Source organism: Gopherus flavomarginatus, chromosome 18 (assembly GCF_025201925.1).
Source record: "Gopherus flavomarginatus isolate rGopFla2 chromosome 18, rGopFla2.mat.asm, whole genome shotgun sequence".
NCBI classification, from domain to species: domain Eukaryota; kingdom Metazoa; phylum Chordata; order Testudines; family Testudinidae; genus Gopherus; species Gopherus flavomarginatus.
Window position 1 is genome coordinate 24,179,220 of NC_066634.1, and position 19,813 is coordinate 24,199,032.

General features: G+C 59.9%; 1 protein-coding gene across 2 annotated transcripts; it reads right to left on the minus strand.

Annotated features, from left to right (window-relative positions):
• Positions 1-288: 288 nt before the first annotated feature.
• On the minus strand, positions 289-18,324 carry LOC127037068 (cytochrome P450 2G1-like). Of its 2 annotated transcripts, XR_007770274.1 has the most exons (10): positions 17,737-18,324; positions 15,944-16,106; positions 6,121-6,270; positions 5,459-5,619; positions 4,122-4,298; positions 3,155-3,296; positions 1,950-2,137; positions 927-1,068; positions 473-708; positions 289-327 (listed from the first exon to the last, which is right to left on the minus strand). XR_007770274.1 is itself a non-coding variant. In XM_050928543.1 (9 exons), the coding sequence occupies exons 1-9, from the start codon at positions 17,914-17,916 to the stop codon at positions 527-529; spliced, it is 1,485 nt and encodes a 494-aa protein (XP_050784500.1). In that variant the 5' UTR covers positions 17,917-18,324; the 3' UTR covers positions 295-526. The 2 variants fall into 2 exon arrangements, 1 of the variants encoding a protein (XP_050784500.1); XM_050928543.1 differs by having other exon boundaries at positions 295-708.
• Between the last annotated feature and the right edge of the window lie 1,489 nt (positions 18,325-19,813).

Sequence of the window (19,813 nt, forward strand, 5' to 3'; positions counted from 1 at the left end):
AGCAGGGACGTAGATGTCAGGGCTTCTGGGTTCTTCTACTGCCTTTGCCCTATACTTGGGTCCCAATCCTACAGACACTCATGATCACAATGTCCCAATCCTCTCCTCTAATAAGCCACACTCCCGAGCCCCACCACCTAAGCCAGGAATGGAACTCAGGCATCCTGACTACCAGGCACTTGCTATAACCACTAAACCACGCTCTTTCAAAGGTGAGAACAGAACCCCCCCAAGTCATGCTTCGAGTCCTGCGTGTCAACCACAAAACCATGAACATTCCTCTGAGGGCTCTCTCCATACCAGAACTGTACACGGCTTCAGGGATATCTTGGCATTAAAAAGAAAAAACGTGAGTGAACGCCTGAGGTAAATTGGCCAGGAATGTTCAGCGTCAAGACCTGCAAATGAGATTGTACCATGGAAAAGCTTCCGCATTTACGCAGGTCCAGCCTTGGGGCCATCACACGCTTACCCTGTTTGTTTCACGATCAATAACTGCTCTCCTGGCATGTCCGCTGATGACGACTCAGCGTGGGAGGGCACAGATCCTGTACTTGGGAGGTATGTTCCAAAATCCACTCGATTTTGGGGTCAGGTCAATGTCCTGGGGGTCGATGGGCGACTGCAAGGTGAAGTGCTGCAGGACGGAGGTAAAGACCAGGAAGAGCTCCATGCGGGCCAGACCCTCGCCCAGACACACCCGCTTCCCTAGGGGAACAAAGGCAAGTAAAGGAATCCTGGCTGACTGTCCTGGAGATTGAACAAGACACCCCATCCCTTCCATGCACAGACTTCAGCACCCTGCAGTGAGCTAAACCTTACCACAGTCACACCCACGCTCCCCCAATTTAGCCTTCAAGGAGTTCATTTGTTAGGCATGAGGCCTGATCTATGGGGGGCTGAGGAAGGGGGAGCAATGCTGGTACCTGAGGAAAAAGCCACAAAAGCATGGTTCTTCTTAAAGCCGCCATTCTCATCCAAGAAATTCCCAGGGTTGAAGCGTTCTGGGTCCCTGAAGTGTCTGGGGTCCCGGAGGGCGGAGCCCAGCACGCAGAAAACATCTGTCCCCTGGTAAGAGAGGTGGTTCTGGTTGTTTGGCCAGCCCTAGGTACTGCAGCAAGAGCTTCCTCATCAGTTTCAATCTATTTTAGCCATGTCACCCGTGCAGGATTGGGACCCACGCATACAGCGGAGGCAGGGAAAGAACCCAGGAGTCCTGACACCTAGTCCCCTGCTGTAACTACTAGGCTGTCACTCCCTTCCACAAAGAAACCTGCTTTGTCTTCTCCCCATGAGCCAGAGTCAGCAGCGCAGCCCCATAGAGCATGGCGACGTGGCTTGTACAAAGCGGCTAGCCAGGTGCGAGGGGCTTGGTTTGAAATTAGAGCTCTCCTTCACCTGGGTGCAATGCCAGCCACACCCAGCCGGTCAGGAATTGCACCCCTGGGTCTCCCCAGGCCAGGTCCTGGCCCCTCTCCTCTGAGCCACACTGCAGCTGTGAATTATGGAGAAATAGTGCCACTTAGTGGTTGGGGAAATCCCAACACCCCAGCCTGATTGTCCCAGCCACAGAAACAGAGATTTGTTGTGATCTTTTAGAGAAAGAAAGAGAAGCTGATGGAGATCCAGGCCGCCAATGGCCGGGAGCGCCCCTGTAACTGTATTTCACATGTGTGCACCTGCGCATAGTTCCTCTTGTCCTGCCCAAACCCACTTGAAAATCATCTTATCCTGGTGTCTGTTCAAAGCCACATTTTGAATGCAGCTGTCTCTGGGGTGCAGGGCGATAGCTAAGCAGAGCATAATGTGAGGAGAGGGAAACAGAAATGTTCATGGACACTAGGGCAAGCGCCCATGAAGGGTGGCTGCTGTGTGTGTGTGTGTGTGTGTGTGTGTGTGGTATTTTAAAATGTAAATGGGGCGTTCGCACTATGCTCTGGACTCAGCACCTTGGGGAGTATGTAGCCCCGGAACTGGGTGTCTCGGAGCACTGCATGTGGAATCCCCAGCGGGATGATGTTGCTGAATCGCTGGATCTCATGTATCACGGCGTGGGTGTAGGGCATCCGGCTTCGGTCCTCAGCGGCGGGGCTGCGGTTCCGGCCGACAACACCATCGATTTCCTGATGCACCTTTTCTGTTGAGACATCAGTGGAAGGCACGTTGCGGGCACAGGGAGCATGTGGCACGAAACACCCCAGCAAAGTTGTGGTCTAGGGGCAGGTCATGATATCCGTCCTGCTGCTGCCTGAACTGTTTTTATTAGTAATTTGGTAGCACCGAGAGGCCCTGGCTGAGACAAGAATCCCGTTGTATGTACTCATGGTAAGACTGTGGCTGTCTGAAAGAGCTTAAAATCTCAGTAGACAAGATACAAAGGAGTAGTACTACCCCTGTTTGACAGGTGGAGAACTAACCAGCATGGACTTAGTGACTGAGGGCAGTTCACGCAAGGGTCAGAAGCTGACTTCCAGTCTAGTGAATTAACCACAAAGTCCGTTGAGAGCCAGGGTGGAGTGCTCCAGATTCCAACCCAGCTTCCGTCCCAGGTCCACCCTTCTATACAACAGAAGAGTTTCTTAAAAGCCAGTGCTTTCATTACAGAGGCTAACGCAGGCGTAGGCAACCTATGGCACGTGTGCCAAAGGCGGCACACGAGCTGATTTTCAGTGGCACTCACACTGCCCGGGTCCTGGCCACTGGTCCGAGGGACTCTGGATTTTAATTTAATTTTAAATGAAGCTTCTTAAACATTTAAAAAACGGCTGGTAGCAAAACAGTGGCAACCGGAATATCCATTTTGTGGGCAATTTGATGATTTCAAAATTTGTTTCCATTCCAAAATGGAACCACCAGAGCCATAAAAGAATTTACAAATTTCCTGGCAAAAATAATGGTTAAAAAAATCATTTTGGGTCAAAACCCTTTGGTTTTGATTCTGAACATTTTCATTTCATTCTGAGTTGTAATCATATAAAGTTAAGAAAAATCAAGATGAATAATTGGAATATTTTGCTCCAAAAACTGTCAAAGTGGGACACGGCTGCTTACTGACCACTTCCTTCTGATCTCTCTTTTCTAAACGTGGGGTTGTTGAAACAGAGGGGAAGAAACCCATTTTGTCAGAAACCTTTCAACCAGCCCTACTACTTACCTTGTACCTCTGGGTACTTCATCAGGAGCAGGAACCCATATCGCAAGGTGGCGCTCACCATCTCTGTCCCACCGAAAAACAAGTGGACTACGCTCAGCGTCAGGTTCTTTGTGTGGAATTCACTCTGCGGATTTTGCTTTTCCTTGAAAGAGGAAATAAAAAAAAACCCAAAATCTCGTAGCTGATGATACCCAAACAGCAGGGTGACAAACAGGAGAGAAATATTTGCACCACCAGAATTCATGGCTGAGGTCTCTGGTTTCATGGCCAGGCCAATACACTTGTGAGTTAACCTGAAAAACTCATGAGGACGTTAATTTGATCTTTCAGTATTTCTAATGTAGTATTTTGAATTAACAAGCAGCCTTAAAGCCTCAGATCAAACCACCCCTATTTCTCTCACAAAATATCCTAGGTCAAAGGATGGGGGCTGCTTGAATGCACACAGCATTGCCTGGGTGTGCACATCTCTCATGGGAGCTGTCTTGTGAGCGTGAAGGGGTTTCAATGCCACTGCTTGAGCATGTGGATAATTTGCATAGGAAACACTGTCTTGTAACCATGGGCCTGACCCTTCAGGACCCTGCACCTGGCAGGGCTGTTTGCTTTGGAACACGTCAAGCGGGTCTAAAATGCTAACCCCCCCCACACGTTGCACTGGGGGTAAATAACTGCCCTGTGTGCAGGGCAGCGGAGAATCGGGGCCAGTGCATTGAACTCCTGCCCCTGGAAAGCGACACCAGGGAGTTATGGACTGCCCGTCACTTGCGGTATTCCTCAAGGGAAAGGAAAGCCAGGGCTTGGCGGGGATGAAGATAAAGGGGATTCTTTCTACAGGCCGTTGGTCGCAGACAGACGAGGTGATGCTCTCTGACTCTGTGGTTCCCAGCCTATGCGAAGGAACATCCCAGAATCCACTGAAGACCCCCCCCACCAAAATACCTCCCTGGCCCCCACAACTCTGTACCTCTTCCATCTTGATGAGGAAGGTGTCAATGTAATCCCGGGGAGAGCCAGGATCCAAGGTCTTCTGGTTCCTCTGCACCCGCTCGGTGACGAAGTTGTGCAGCACCTTGACGTGCTGAAGAATCCGGTTGTGGGGGCCGGGTAAGAAGCGCATGATGCCTGGAAACATCTCGTAGAACTGGGGGGGGAAGGTGGGAGAGATGCGGAAAACTCTGTTAGCAGTGCGGAGAAGGAGTGGGCGGCCACTTGTGAGCTGCCCCGACTGGATATCATGCGGGAACGGGCTGCGCAGGCAGCCAGCCGACCTCCGTCTCGCTGCTCCCATGGCTGGCTCAGGGCAGCCCAGAAGCAGCAGCAAGCGACGAGGACAGGGCCGCCATCCCCAAGCATTCAGAAATCATGAGATTTTAAAAGAAGATTAATGATGGCTTTGGAGAGCATTCCGTGGGCCGGCTACTCGTCATCGCGCTTTCAGGCTCTTCTTGGCACACACGAGGGCAAACTCACGTGAGAGAAAAAAGCAGCGGGCTATGAGTCTGACCCAAACCCATGACTCCAGGAGCTGGGGCTTTTAGAAAAGACACCAGAGCCCCAGCGGATGGTGATAGAATCACCAGCGGGGGCCAACCCTGGAATCCCCGCCTGCGTCATTGGTTCTGGGCTGGGAGGAACCCGCTTCTGCCCCTCCGAGACGTCCCACCTGCTCGGCTGGGATCCCACAGTCTGATTTTGCGAGCTGCTGGCCGGGCCCAGTTTCTGTGCCAGGCCTGGATAGAGTTAGTCACCTATGTGCACTCCAGATCCGACAGGCTGGCTGCTTCGCACCCCAAAGGCATAGGCATGAAACTCTGCAGCGATCAGGCTTCCTGGACCACGCCTGCACTTTGACCTCCACACCCAGGATCCCACTGGCTTGGGCATCAGACTGGGCCCCAGGAAGGCTCAAGAGATGAGGGATGAGCTCGGGGGGGGCACCAGCAGCTGTGAAGTTAGCTGCCCTCAGTAACAGCTGTCTGGTGGGGCACTGGGGCCAGTGGGAGGGATAAGGCCTTGGCATTTTTGTAGGTCCGAGCCCCGGGAGGAAGGCCTTCCATCCTACTGCAGGAGGGTGGGGAGCGGTCAGAGATGAAGGGCCAGATCTGCAAAAATGCAGACAGGTGCACAAGTCACGCTGAGGGGTGGGTGCCTAGCATACTTAGGTGCATCTTTAGGCACTAAATACCTTGGAAAATCCAGCCTGGATTCCTAGCTCTCTCCCTGCTCTCCTTTGCTTGCTGCCACTCCAGGACCTGTCCCAGGCTGCACAGACCCCCTGCGGCCCCAGCAAGCAATACCCACCTGTGTCCAGGGGCTGGTCAGCTCCAGGAAGAGGTTCTGGATGACGTCGAGTAAGCTCAGGAAGGTCTGGTCCTGGTGGTCAAAGCGGTCCCCGAAGACGATGGAGGAGATCACATTGCCGACGGCGTGGCTGACGGGGCGGCTGGGGTCGAAGGGAGAACCTGGGGTGGCAGAACAGACTGCGCTGAGCCACCGCGAACTCTGGGAGTGGCAGGAAGGGGACTATCCCTCGCCGAGCGGAGCTGCCCGGGGTTAATGCTTAACCGCGAGGGGCACCGAAGTGTGGGGATGGGCCGCCCCCCATCCTCGGCGCCAAGCTGGGACCAAGGGGATTTTTCATCCTTTTCCAACTCTTGGGCAATAGAAACTGAAATCTCTCGATGCACAAACTTGCCCCCTTTCCGCTCCCCAGTGTGACCCCGTGCTCTGGAGCTGAGGAGGCCGACGACTGGGCAGTTGATGGGCAGCCCAAGGCACGAAGTGAGGGAGAGGCTGGGAGAGGAACAGGGCCCAGCAGGCCCGGCTCTACGGGTCAGGTTTTCAGAAGAGCTCAACACCGTGAGTCTCCAGCGAAAGCAACAGAGACCCCCCTGCCCCCTCAGCCTGTGGAGAACCTAGACCCTCCATCAAGGCCCTGCAGCCTCGACACGACAGACACAAACCGTTGGTTTTCCTGATCTCCTCCACCAGACACCGAGCTTCCTCCGCGATCCTCTCTTGAAGGCTCCTTTTCCCCATCCCCAGACTCCGCAGGGTGGCGACAGAGAACTGGCGGAGCTGCTTCCACCGCTCGCCGTTCGCTAAGATGACCCCTGAGGATGAGAGAGGGAAACAGAAGGGGCGGAGGGACCAATGACAACCAGCCAGCGAGAGAATGGAGGGATGTCAGCTTGTGAACGGAAAATGAAGTGGATCAGTGGGATTGTCAAACTGGGTTGGACCCTTCAAACTCATTATTCTCGAATGCTGCTGTTGCAAAACAGGCCCAGTTCTTCTAACTGCTGCATCCGGTGAAACCGGCTGAATGCTGCTTAGAAACCCCCCAGGGCATCTCACTGGCTTTCCTGGCATCCAACATGTTCTTCTAACCCACCTGGTAAGTTCTCATCAAGCAGTTTGACTCTGTCTTTGCATCTTCCCACTCCTGAAAGTTGATCTCCGGTGTTAGGAGACACAGTGAGTCTAGACATGGTGGGTCCAGCCTGGGATATGCTAACTGTGCGGAAGGAGTTATTCCCGAGCCGGGAGGTGTTTGGAGAACAGCCACAGGTGTGATCAGAGTAGGGCAGACATTGACACAGGGGAAATGTTAAAGCAGCTACAGGAAGACTGGCCTTGTAGTTAAGGTTCCAGTCTGGCTTCAGGGCCCGATTTTGCCAGCAGCCCCCCTGTCTGCTGTAGAATCCCCATTTCCCAGACGATTAACTGAAGTATTAACAGGGGAAGTGACTCACGCATAAGCACTTCGGTTTCTCATGCGTAAAATGCAAATCCAGCTACGCACGCACCTCCCGGGGTGCACTGTGGATCACATCTGTGAGAAGCTCTCGGGAGGGCGGCCGTGTGAGGCCTTCTGGAGACTGACCTCCGTTGCGTGGCCCAGGGGAGACAACGGGGATCAGAAGGGTGACGAGCTGCAGTCAAGTGTGAAGCCCAGGGGTTCTAACGCGGAGCCCTGGGCTGAAATCGTGCGGCACTTTATGGGGCAAAGCACAGGTCAATGCATTTTAGGAAGGAACAGAGGATGAACTGGATGGGACTCTATGGCCACTGATTATGGTTGCCCAGCATGAGATCCCTGGGGTCTGAATTTAAAGAGGTGCTCAGCACCAGTGGCTTCCACCACCCCAAGTTGAAGTTGTGGTACGGCACCTCTGAGCCCCCCAAACCCGAGCTCTCCAATACCACTGGCTCCTTCTGATGGTCTTGGCCCCTGATTCCGGGTGGCTCTCGCGGGAAGTTGGATAGTTCCCCAGGGGACCTCTGGCATTTATTATCTGTCACTTCCCCCCAGTCCCGTGACACCCACTTCAGTAAGGGAGGACGGGCCAATGGCAAAGAGATCCAGAAGTGAATCCTACGTGAGCCCCAAATCTCGGTGCCTGCGGCATAGGGTTGCCAGAACGCCTGGTCGAAAAGAGACTCTGATGGCTCTGGTCAGCACGGCCGGCTGGCCGTTAAAAGTCTGGTCGGCAGTGCAGCAGGGGCCTGGGGCTAAGGCAGGCTCCTTGCCAGCCTTACCTCTGCGCGGAAGCAGCTGCCAGGTCTTTGTGGCCCCTAGGCACATGGGATGGCAGGGAGGCTCCACGAGCTGCCCCCGTCCCTAGTGCTGGCTCCGCTGCTCCCATTGGCTGGGAACCGTGACCAATGGGAGCTGCAGGGGTGGTGCCTCTGGGTGCGAGGGCAGTGCACGGAGCCTCCCGGGCCGTCCTGTGTCTAGGGCAGCGGTTCTCAAACTGTGGGTCGCGACCCTGTTTTAATGGGGTCACCAGGGCTGGCTTAGACTTGCTGGGGATGAAGCCAAAGCCACAGCCCCACTGCCCAGGGCTGAAGCTGCAGGTCAGGTCTCAGGTTGCAGCCCCCTGCCTGGGGGTGAAGCCCTTGGACCTTGGTCCCACTCCTGGGGTCAGGAAGTAATTTTCGTTGTCAGAAGGGGGTCGTGGTGCAATGAAGTTTGAGAACCCATGGGCTAGGGGCTACAGGGACCTGGCAGCCACTTCCTGGGAGCCAAGGTAAGTGCCGCCAGGACCCTGCACCCCAAACCTCCTCACGCACCGCAACCCCCTGCCCCAGCCCTGAGTCCCCTCCCGCACCCAAACTCCCTCCTGGATCCCACACCACACAACACTCTGTGCCAGCCCTGAGCCCCCACCCACACCCAAACTCCCTCCCGGACCCCTCCCCCAGTGCCCCAAGCCCTTGCCCCAGCCCTGAGCCCCTCCCACATCCAAACTCCCTCCCGGACCCCCCCCCAGTGCCCCAACCCCTGCCCCAGCCCTGAGTCCCCTCCCGCACCCAAACTTCCTCCTGGATCCCACACCACACAACACTCTGTGCCAGCCCTGAGCCCCCTCCCACACCAAAACTCCCTCCTGGACCCCCCCCAGTGCCCCAACCCCCTGCCCCAGCCCTGAGCCCCTCCCACATCCAAACTCCCTCCCGGACCCCCCCCAGTGCCCCAACCCCTGCCCCAGCCCTGAGTCCCCTCCCGTACCCAAACTTCCTCCTGGATCCCACACCACACAACACTCTGTGCCAGCCCTGAGCCCCCTCCCACACCCAAACTCCCTCCCGGACCCTCCCCCAGTGCCCCAACCCCTGCCCCAGCCCTGAGTCCCCTCCCGTACCCAAACTTCCTCCTGGATCCCACACCACACAACACTCTGTGCCAGCCCTGAGCCCCCTCCCACACCCAAACTCCCTCCCGGACCCTCCCTCAGTGCCCCAAGCCCCTGCCCCAGCCCTGAGCCCCCTCCCACACCCAAACTCCCTCCTGGATCCCACACCACACAACACTCTGTGCCAGCCCTGAGCCCCCTCCCACACCCAAACTCCCTCCTGGATCCCACACCACACAACACTCTGTGCCAGCCCTGAGCCCCCTCCCACACCCAAACTCCCTCCCGGACCCCCCCCCCAGTGCCCCAAGCCCCTGCCCCAGCCCTGAGCCCCTCCCACATCCAAACTCCCTCCCGGACCCCCCCCCCAGTGCCCCAACCCCTGCCCCAGCCCTGAGCCCCTCCCACACCCAAACTCCCTCCTGGACCCCCCCCCCCAGTGCCCCAACCCCCTGCCCCAGCCCTGAGTCCCCTCCCACATCCAAACTCCCTCCCGGAACCCCCCCAGTGTCCCAAGCCCCTGCCCCAGCCCTGAGTCCCCTCCCGCACCCAAACTCCCTCCTGGATCCCACACCACACAACACTCTGTGCCAGCCCTGAGCCCCCTCCCACACCCAAACTCCCTCCTGGATCCCACACCACACAACACTCTGTGCCAGCCCTGAGCCCCCACCCATACCCAAACTCCCTCCCGGACCCCCCCCCCCAGTGCCCCAAGCCCCTGCCCCAGCCCTGAGTCCCCTCCCGCACCCAAACTCCCTCCCGGACCCCCCCCCAGTGCCCCAAGCCCCTGCCCCAGCCCTGAGTCCCCTCCCGCACCCAAACTCCCTCCTGGATCCCACACCACAGAACACTCTGTGCCAGCCCTGAGCCCCCTCCCACACCCAAACTCCCTCCTGGACCCCCCCCAGTGCCCCAACCCCCTGCCCCAGCCCTGAGCCCCTCCCACATCCAAACTCCCTCCCGGACCCCCCCCCAGTGCCCCAACCCCTGACCCAGCCCTGAGTCCCCTCCCGTACCCAAGCTTCCTCCTGGATCCCACACCACACAACACTCTGTGCCAGCCCTGAGCCCCCTCCCACACCCAAACTCCCTCCCGGACCCTCCCCCAGTGCCCCAAGCCCCTGCCCCAGCCCTGAGCCCCCTCCCATACCCAAACTCCCTCCCGGACCCCCCCCCCAGTGCCCCAAGCCCCTGCCCCAGCCCTGAGTCCCCTCCCGCACCCAAACTCCCTCCCGGACCCCCCCCCAGTGCCCCAAGCCCCTGCCCCAGCCCTGAGTCCCCTCCCGCACCCAAACTCCCTCCTGGATCCCACACCACACAACACTCTGTGCCAGCCCTGAGCCCCCTCCCACACCCAAACTCCCTCCTGGATCCCACACCACACAACACTCTGTGCCAGCCCTGAGCCCCCTCCCACACCCAAACTCCCTCCCGGACCCCCCCCCCAGTGCCCCAAGCCCCTGCCCCAGCCCTGAGTCCCCTCCCACATCCAAACTCCCTCCTGGATCCCACACCACACAACACTCTGTGCCAGCCCTGAGCCCCTCCCACACCCAAACTCCCTCCTGGATCCCACACCACACAACACTCTGTGCCAGCCCTGAGCCCCCTCCCACACCCAAACTCCCTCCCGGACCCTCCCCCAGTGCCCCAAGCCCCTGCCCCAGCCCTGAGTCCCCTCCCACACCCAAACTCCCTCCTGGATCCCACACCACACAACACTCTGTGCCAGCCCTGAGCCCCCTCCCACACCCAAACTCCCTCCTGGATCCCACACCACACAACACTCTGTGCCAGCCCTGAGCCCCTCCCACACCCAAACTCCCTCCTGGATCCCACACCACACAACACTCTGTGCCAGCCCTGAGCCCCCTCCCACACCCAAACTCCCTCCTGGACCCCCCCCCCAGTGCCCCAACCCCCTGCCCCAGCCCTGAGCCCCTCCCACACCCAAACTCCCTCCCGGACCCCCCCCAGTGCCCCAAGCCCCTGCCCCAGCCCTGAGTCCCCTCCCGCACCCAAACTCCCTCCTGGATCCCACACCACACAACACTCTGTGCCAGCCCTGAGCCCCCTCCCACACCCAAACTCCCTCCTGGATCCCACACCACACAACACTCTGTGCCAGCCCTGAGCCCCCTCCCACACCCAAACTCCCTCCTGGATCCCACACCACACAACACTCTGTGCCAGCCCTGAGCCCCCACCCATACCCAAACTCCCTCCCGGACCCCCCCCCCCCAGTGCCCCAAGCCCCTGCCCCAGCCCTGAGTCCCCTCCCGCACCCAAACTCCCTCCCGGACCCCCCCCCAGTGCCCCAAGCCCCTGCCCCAGCCCTGAGTCCCCTCCCGCACCCAAACTCCCTCCTGGATCCCACACCACACAACACTCTGTGCCAGCCCTGAGCCCCCTCCCACACCCAAACTCCCTCCTGGACCCCCCCCAGTGCCCCAACCCCCTGCCCCAGCCCTGAGCCCCTCCCACATCCAAACTCCCTCCCGGACCCCCCCCCAGTGCCCCAACCCCTGACCCAGCCCTGAGTCCCCTCCCGTACCCAAGCTTCCTCCTGGATCCCACACCACACAACACTCTGTGCCAGCCCTGAGCCCCCTCCCACACCCAAACTCCCTCCCGGACCCTCCCCCAGTGCCCCAAGCCCCTGCCCCAGCCCTGAGCCCCCTCCCATACCCAAACTCCCTCCCGGACCCCCACCCCCAGTGCCCCAAGCCCCTGCCCCAGCCCTGAGTCCCCTCCCGCACCCAAACTCCCTCCCGGACCCCCCCCCAGTGCCCCAAGCCCCTGCCCCAGCCCTGAGTCCCCTCCCGCACCCAAACTCCCTCCTGGATCCCACACCACACAACACTCTGTGCCAGCCCTGAGCCCCTCCCACACCCAAACTCCCTCCCGGACCCTCCCCCAGTGCCCCAAGCCCCTGCCCCAGCCCTGAGCCCCCTCCCACACCCAAACTCCCTCCTGGATCCCACACCACACAACACTCTGTGCCAGCCCTGAGCCCCTCCCACACCCAAACTCCCTCCTGGATCCCACACCACACAACACTCTGTGCCAGCCCTGAGCCCCCTCCCACACCCAAACTCCCTCCTGGACCCCCCCCCCAGTGCCCCAACCCCCTGCCCCAGCCCTGAGCCCCTCCCACACCCAAACTCCCTCCCGGACCCCCCCCAGTGCCCCAAGCCCCTGCCCCAGCCCTGAGTCCCCTCCCGCACCCAAACTCCCTCCTGGATCCCACACCACACAACACTCTGTGCCAGCCCTGAGCCCCCACCCATACCCAAACTCCCTCCCGGACCCCCCCCCCCCAGTGCCCCAAGCCCCTGCCCCAGCCCTGAGTCCCCTCCCGCACCCAAACTCCCTCCCGGACCCCCCCCCAGTGCCCCAAGCCCCTGCCCCAGCCCTGAGTCCCCTCCCGCACCCAAACTCCCTCCTGGATCCCACACCACACAACACTCTGTGCCAGCCCTGAGCCCCCTCCCACACCCAAACTCCCTCCTGGACCCCCCCCAGTGCCCCAACCCCCTGCCCCAGCCCTGAGCCCCTCCCACATCCAAACTCCCTCCCGGACCCCCCCCCAGTGCCCCAACCCCTGACCCAGCCCTGAGTCCCCTCCCGTACCCAAGCTTCCTCCTGGATCCCACACCACACAACACTCTGTGCCAGCCCTGAGCCCCCTCCCACACCCAAACTCCCTCCCGGACCCTCCCCCAGTGCCCCAAGCCCCTGCCCCAGCCCTGAGCCCCCTCCCATACCCAAACTCCCTCCCGGACCCCCACCCCCAGTGCCCCAAGCCCCTGCCCCAGCCCTGAGTCCCCTCCCGCACCCAAACTCCCTCCCGGACCCCCCCCCAGTGCCCCAAGCCCCTGCCCCAGCCCTGAGTCCCCTCCCGCACCCAAACTCCCTCCTGGATCCCACACCACACAACACTCTGTGCCAGCCCTGAGCCCCTCCCACACCCAAACTCCCTCCCGGACCCTCCCCCAGTGCCCCAAGCCCCTGCCCCAGCCCTGAGTCCCCTCCCGCACCCAAACTCCCTCCTGGATCCCACACCACACAACACTCTGTGCCAGCCCTGAGCCCCCTCCCACACCCAAACTCCCTCCTGGATCCCACACCACACAACACTCTGTGCCAGCCCTGAGCCCCCTCCCACACCCAAACTCCCTCCTGGATCCCACACCACACAACACTCTGTGCCAGCCCTGAGCCCCCTCCCACACCCAAACTCCCTCCCGGACCCCCCCCCCCAGTGCCCCAAGCCCCTGCCCCAGCCCTGAGTCCCCTCCCGCACCCAAACTCCCTCCTGGATCCCACACCACACAACACTCTGTGCCAGCCCTGAGCCCCTCCCACACCCAAACTCCCTCCTGGACCCCCCCCAGTGCCCCAACCCCCTGCCCCAGCCCTGAGCCCCTCCCACACCCAAACTCCCTCCCGGACCCCCCCCAGTGCCCCAAGCCCCTGCCCCAGCCCTGAGTCCCCTCCCGCACCCAAACTCCCTCCTGGATCCCACACCACACAACACTCTGTGCCAGCCCTGAGCCCCCTCCCATACCCAAACTCCCTCCCGGACCCCCCCCCAGTGCCCCAAGCCCCTGCCCCAGCCCTGAGTCCCCTCCCTCACCCAAACTCCCTCCTGGATCCCACACCACACAACACTCTGTGCCAGCCCTGAGCCCCTCCCACACCCAAACTCCCTCCCGGACCCTCCCCCAGTGCCCCAAGCCCCTGCCCCAGCCCTGAGCCCCCTCCCACACCCAAACTCCCTCCTGGATCCCACACCACACAACACTCTGTGCCAGCCCTGAGCCCCTCCCACACCCAAACTCCCTCCTGGATCCCACACCACACAACACTCTGTGCCAGCCCTGAGCCCCCTCCCACACCCAAACTCCCTCCTGGACCCCCCCCCCAGTGCCCCAACTCCCTGCCCCAGCCCTGAGCCCCTCCCACACCCAAACTCCCTCCCGGACCCCCCCCAGTGCCCCAAGCCCCTGCCCCAGCCCTGAGTCCCCTCCCGCACCCAAACTCCCTCCTGGATCCCACACCACACAACACTCTGTGCCAGCCCTGAGCCCCTCCCACACCCAAACTCCCTCCTGGATCCCACACCACACAACACTCTGTGCCAGCCCTGAGCCCCCACCCATACCCAAACTCCCTCCCGGACCCCCCCCCCAGTGCCCCAAGCCCCTGCCCCAGCCCTGAGTCCCCTCCCGCACCCAAACTCCCTCCCGGACCCCCCCCCAGTGCCCCAAGCCCCTGCCCCAGCCCTGAGTCCCCTCCCGCACCCAAACTCCCTCCTGGATCCCACACCACACAACACTCTGTGCCAGCCCTGAGCCCCCTCCCACACCCAAACTCCCTCCTGGACCCCCCCCAGTGCCCCAACCCCCTGCCCCAGCCCTGAGCCCCTCCCACATCCAAACTCCCTCCCGGACCCCCCCCCAGTGCCCCAACCCCTGACCCAGCCCTGAGTCCCCTCCCGTACCCAAGCTTCCTCCTGGATCCCACACCACACAACACTCTGTGCCAGCCCTGAGCCCCCTCCCACACCCAAACTCCCTCCCGGACCCTCCCCCAGTGCCCCAAGCCCCTGCCCCAGCCCTGAGCCCCCTCCCATACCCAAACTCCCTCCCGGACCCCCACCCCCAGTGCCCCAAGCCCCTGCCCCAGCCCTGAGTCCCCTCCCGCACCCAAACTCCCTCCCGGACCCCCCCCCAGTGCCCCAAGCCCCTGCCCCAGCCCTGAGTCCCCTCCCGCACCCAAACTCCCTCCTGGATCCCACACCACACAACACTCTGTGCCAGCCCTGAGCCCCTCCCACACCCAAACTCCCTCCCGGACCCTCCCCCAGTGCCCCAAGCCCCTGCCCCAGCCCTGAGTCCCCTCCCGCACCCAAACTCCCTCCTGGATCCCACACCACACAACACTCTGTGCCAGCCCTGAGCCCCCTCCCACACCCAAACTCCCTCCTGGATCCCACACCACACAACACTCTGTGCCAGCCCTGAGCCCCCTCCCACACCCAAACTCCCTCCTGGATCCCACACCACACAACACTCTGTGCCAGCCCTGAGCCCCCTCCCACACCCAAACTCCCTCCCGGACCCCCCCCCCCAGTGCCCCAAGCCCCTGCCCCAGCCCTGAGTCCCCTCCCGCACCCAAACTCCCTCCTGGATCCCACACCACACAACACTCTGTGCCAGCCCTGAGCCCCTCCCACACCCAAACTCCCTCCTGGACCCCCCCCAGTGCCCCAACCCCCTGCCCCAGCCCTGAGCCCCTCCCACACCCAAACTCCCTCCCGGACCCCCCCCAGTGCCCCAAGCCCCTGCCCCAGCCCTGAGTCCCCTCCCGCACCCAAACTCCCTCCTGGATCCCACACCACACAACACTCTGTGCCAGCCCTGAGCCCCCTCCCACACCCAAACTCCCTCCTGGATCCCACACCACACAACACTCTGTGCCAGCCCTGAGCCTCTCCCACACCCAAACTCCCTCCCGGAGCCCACCCCCAGTGCCCCAACCCCCTGCCCCAGCCCTGAGTCCCCTCCCGCACCCAAACTCCCTCCCGGACCCCCCCCAGTGCCCCAACCCCCTGCTCCAGCTCCCTCCTGCACCCCAAACCCCTCATCCCAGTCCCATCCCAGAGTCTGCACCCACAGCCAGAGTCCTCACCTCCCTGGTGAGTGTGTGGGGGGGAATGGCGTGAGCAGGGGCGGGACCTTGGGGCAGGGGTGGGGAAGGAGTGTTCGGCTTTGTGCAGTTAGAAAGTTAACCAGCCTCATTTTGAAATGTGTCTTTGTTCCAAGCCCTTTGGAAACCTGTCACCAAAAACCCGCCAGCCAGACAAAAAGAAATGTGAGCGAATGAGTGCCCGTGACCCGCAGATAGCCCAACGGGGGGTGGGGCGCTCCCCTGGGTCGTGCCAGAGCTAGCTTCTCCTCCCTGCTCTGTCCGATGTGGAGCAGCGAGGCGAACCCAGACGAGGCCATATCCCTGACCGGCTGGTGAGCTGGGTAGAGGGCGGGACGATGCTTTGGCAAGGTTCGGGGGCTGACAACCATCCACAAAGAGGAACGCGATGGCTTCCCAGGTTGCAACCCAGTTCTGCCCTCCCGCTCACCATAACCATGGAAGATCCTGTCCAATGTGGGCATGCCTCCTCTGCCGCTGAACTCCTCGGCGTGATCCACCAGGGCTTCCTTCACCGCCTCGTGCCCGCACAGCACCACCACCCGCCGCGGGCCCAGGAGCACCGAGAACACCGGGCCGTACTTCTCCCGCAGCTGCAAGGGGAAGGACTGTAAATGAGAAGGAAAGAACAGACGCTGCCCCGACGAGGGAGGCATTCGGGCCTAGAGGAAAGAGGTGTGGCTCAATATCCCTTGTGAAAACTTCCCCCCTTCCTAGTCCAGGGAGGCCCTTTGGGAATCAGCAAAAGCCACGGCTGAGGATTTGGCACCTACATTTTTCCCGGGAGTGACTCAGCGACCCTGCGTGATTCTTTTTTCATTATATTTGCATGTTAGCTGTGACGCACCCCTGGCCCAGTTATCACCGGGCTGGGCGTGGTGCGAAAACCTGCCAAGATTACACGACAATACGATTTTGTCTGTGCATTTATCAAACGTATCACACCAACAAGAGGTCGATTGCTCACGGGGCGTTCACGTGGGAACTGGAATTATGGTTCTTGCTTCATTCTCCACAGAAGAATATACACAGAAAAAGCTCTTAACGAGGGAACGGCCCTCGATCATCGGGGCTCAAACCTCGACTGCTGTTAGCCAGTGGCTGAGCTCTTTGGGGCTTAGAAAGGGCTGGGAGAATTGGACTCATGGCGGACTCCTGGCTTCACCCTCCTGGAGAACAATGGGCCCTTTCGAGAGAGGGCAACTCTGGGCGAGCTTTTCTGACGCTCTGACGCATCAGCCTCGGTTGACAAACTGACGTTCAGTTGTGAAAAACGGCAAAAAGTGACAGTTCATCGTATTCCCCCCCCAAACAAGCTGCTTGTTGAACCAGATCTTCTCAGCTGGCTGGGCAGGCGGGGGGGCGGAACCGAAGGCCTGGAGGCAGAGGGGAAAACTGATACCCACTCCCGGGGGCTACTTTGCATTTCTCTGAGAATACAAACCATCCCTAAATAGCAGCTCTGGCCACTTCTCGCTGCTCCAGTGGGTGAGAGCAGTGAGCACACACCAGCGGATCTGACCCTTCAACTCCATTACAAGACTGAAGGTTGATCACTGATATCTTCCAAAATATCCCATGGTAACTAACATCCACACTCAGTTTCTCGTTTACTGTCGATGTCGGGCATTACTAAGTGAAACACACACACGGAGACACTCCCAGACAACGACTCCGTTAAGATGGAGTTACGGTTGAGAAAACATCAATAAAATACTTGATACAGAGGAATTGCAACTAGCCCATCACAACGCATTATAAACCCAGGAAATTCAGAGTTAACGTTAACTCTGTCTTGGGACAAAATAAGTGGGAAAAATGTCTAATGTGCGTGTAAAAATCTGCTTCATCTTTGCTCACAAACACTGAACTTAATCATACATGTTTTGGGGGGTGTCAAAGGACAGAGTTAAGGTTATTTAACATGTTCAGATTTCTTTGAAGTGTAACCTCAATTGGGTTTATAATGGTCGGTTGTAGGAAAATTATTTTACCCTAAGGTTAGGCTGACCAGACAGCAAGTATAAAAAATTGGGGCAGGGGATGGGGGTAATAGGAGTCTATATAAGAAAAAGACCCTGAAATCGGGACTGTCCCTATAAAATCGGGACATCTGGTCACCCTGCCTGAGGTACAGGTGAGGACTCTGACCCTTAGCTCCCTTGCCTGTAGCTTTTTCCTGGGAATATCCAAAGGGTTGATTTTCACATGCCGCTGACTTACCGCCATCAGCGAGGTGAACAGGTCCCCCCTGCTCAGCTGCAGCACGTTGCCCAGAAGTAGCAGAGGAGTCGGTCCGGGGGGAAATTTGCTGCTTTCCTGCTGCCGTTTCCACTCCCAGAGGAGAGCCAGGCACAGAACGCCAGCCGCCAGGACAAGAGTGGCTGCTCCCCCCAGCTCCATCGCGCCAGCCACCCGTGAGCCAGAAGCAGCCGGAGCGTTAGACGTAGGATCCAGGAGCTGAATCTTGTGGCACCTGGCAAGAATGACCTAGTTCACCTGATGCTTGGCTGTGTCCGTATTCCCCAGAGCTGGGTGCAACTCAGAAATTGACAGTCTGGGGGCAATTTTGCCAGCCAGTCACTGAGGCACTGACCTTTTTAACGCCTTTGGAATCACGAGGGGATTGGAAAACATCTGTGTCAAAGCTCCTCTGGGATCCAGGTCCTTGGGGCTGTTCTGTTTGCTTGTTTAAGCCCAGGCTATGTAGCCGAGTCTTATGATCTAGGCAGTGGAGCGGTTATCTTCCAAAACACACTCATGCAAGATTGCTGGGGATGGGCAGCGACTGCCAAAGAACCCACCCAGATATTTCTGAGCCGAACGCCCAGCTCCGTCTCGCTGCCTCTGCAGTAACAGGTGCAGCTAAGTCTCTGTGTGTCCAGCCGGTGCTCAAAGAGAGAAAGCTAGGCCCTGCTCCAGAAAAGGACACGGGCACCGACCTGTAGGTACCCCACAGATCCTCCAACCCCGCTGCTCGGCTGCTGCCTGCAGTCCCCAAACAAGCACTGAAGTTTCTAGGAGTACGCGGCCAGACATCCTCCGGCTGGGCGTTCCCGGCCTCGCTTGCCTGCAGCGACGGATGTGGTAGGCGTGTTCCGAGCCCACCTAAACCGCATCAAAGGGCCGGAGGAGGAGGCACTCCCCTTGTCACCTGGAGCCCAGCAGCTCCAGCGCTCTGCCAGGATGTGGGCAGCTCCCCTCCCCACTCTGCCTGGCGTGGGGCTGGGAGCTGAAGTTGGACCCCCTCCCAGGAGACCTGGGCTTCATAGATTCAAAGAGGTCTTTAAACCACGATTTGAGGACTTCAATAACTCAGACATAGGTTAGGGGTTTGCTACAGGAGTGGGTGGTGAGATTCTGTGGCCTGCGTTTTGCAGGAGGTCAGACTAGATGACCATAATGGTCCCTTCTGACCTTAAGTCTATGAATCTATGAAACCAGGGGCAGCTCCAGGCCCCATCACGCCGAGCGCATGCGTTGGGCGGCATGCCGCGGGGGGTGCTCTGCTGGTCGCCGGGAGGGCGGCAGGCAGCTCCGGTGGACCTCCCGCAGTCATGACTGCGGGAAGTCCACCAAAGTCACGGGACCAGCGGACCCTCCAGGCACGCCTGCGGGAGGTCCACTGGAGCCGCCTGCCGCCCTCCCGGCGACTGGCAGAGCGCCCCCCGCGGCATGCCACCCAGCTTGGGGTGGCGAAATGTCTAGAGCCGCCCCTGTATGAAACCCCCCCAGGCACATGGAAAAGCTGGATCCCATGGTGAAGGGGTTTTGAATTCAAGAGCCGGGTCTTTGATTGGCGGTGGGAGTTTTTTGCTGGGCGTGCAAGCGCAGACCCGGGACAAGCTGCAGCATGACAGGAAGGAGAAGCCAACAGGAGCAGCAGGAAAGCCAAATGCAGGCGGCCTGGGCAAGCTGGTGGAAAGTGTCCCGTGCTGTGAGCAAGGAAGCTGCCTCCTGTGCTCGGAGAAGCAGGACTTTGAGACTCCATTGCCAACGTCTCCTCCTGGCTGCAACAGCCTGCAGGGCCCTCAAATTCCCCTGGCCGCTTGGGTCAAAAAGGGGTAACGATATTCTGGAGTTGGGGCTATGAAAACTCCCGTCTCTCTGTGTGCCCCATGGCTGGGCAGCCTTTATGCCGGCCTCTCTGGAAGAAAGAGAGTCGTTTGAGCGCAGTGGCCGTCCCTTCAGGGTGACGCACCTGGTGTCGAGCTGGCAGAAAATGCATCCTTCTCTTGTCTGCAGGGAGACATGGGAAGTGAAGGGAAATTTCCCAGGGAGGACAAAGAGACAGATGGCA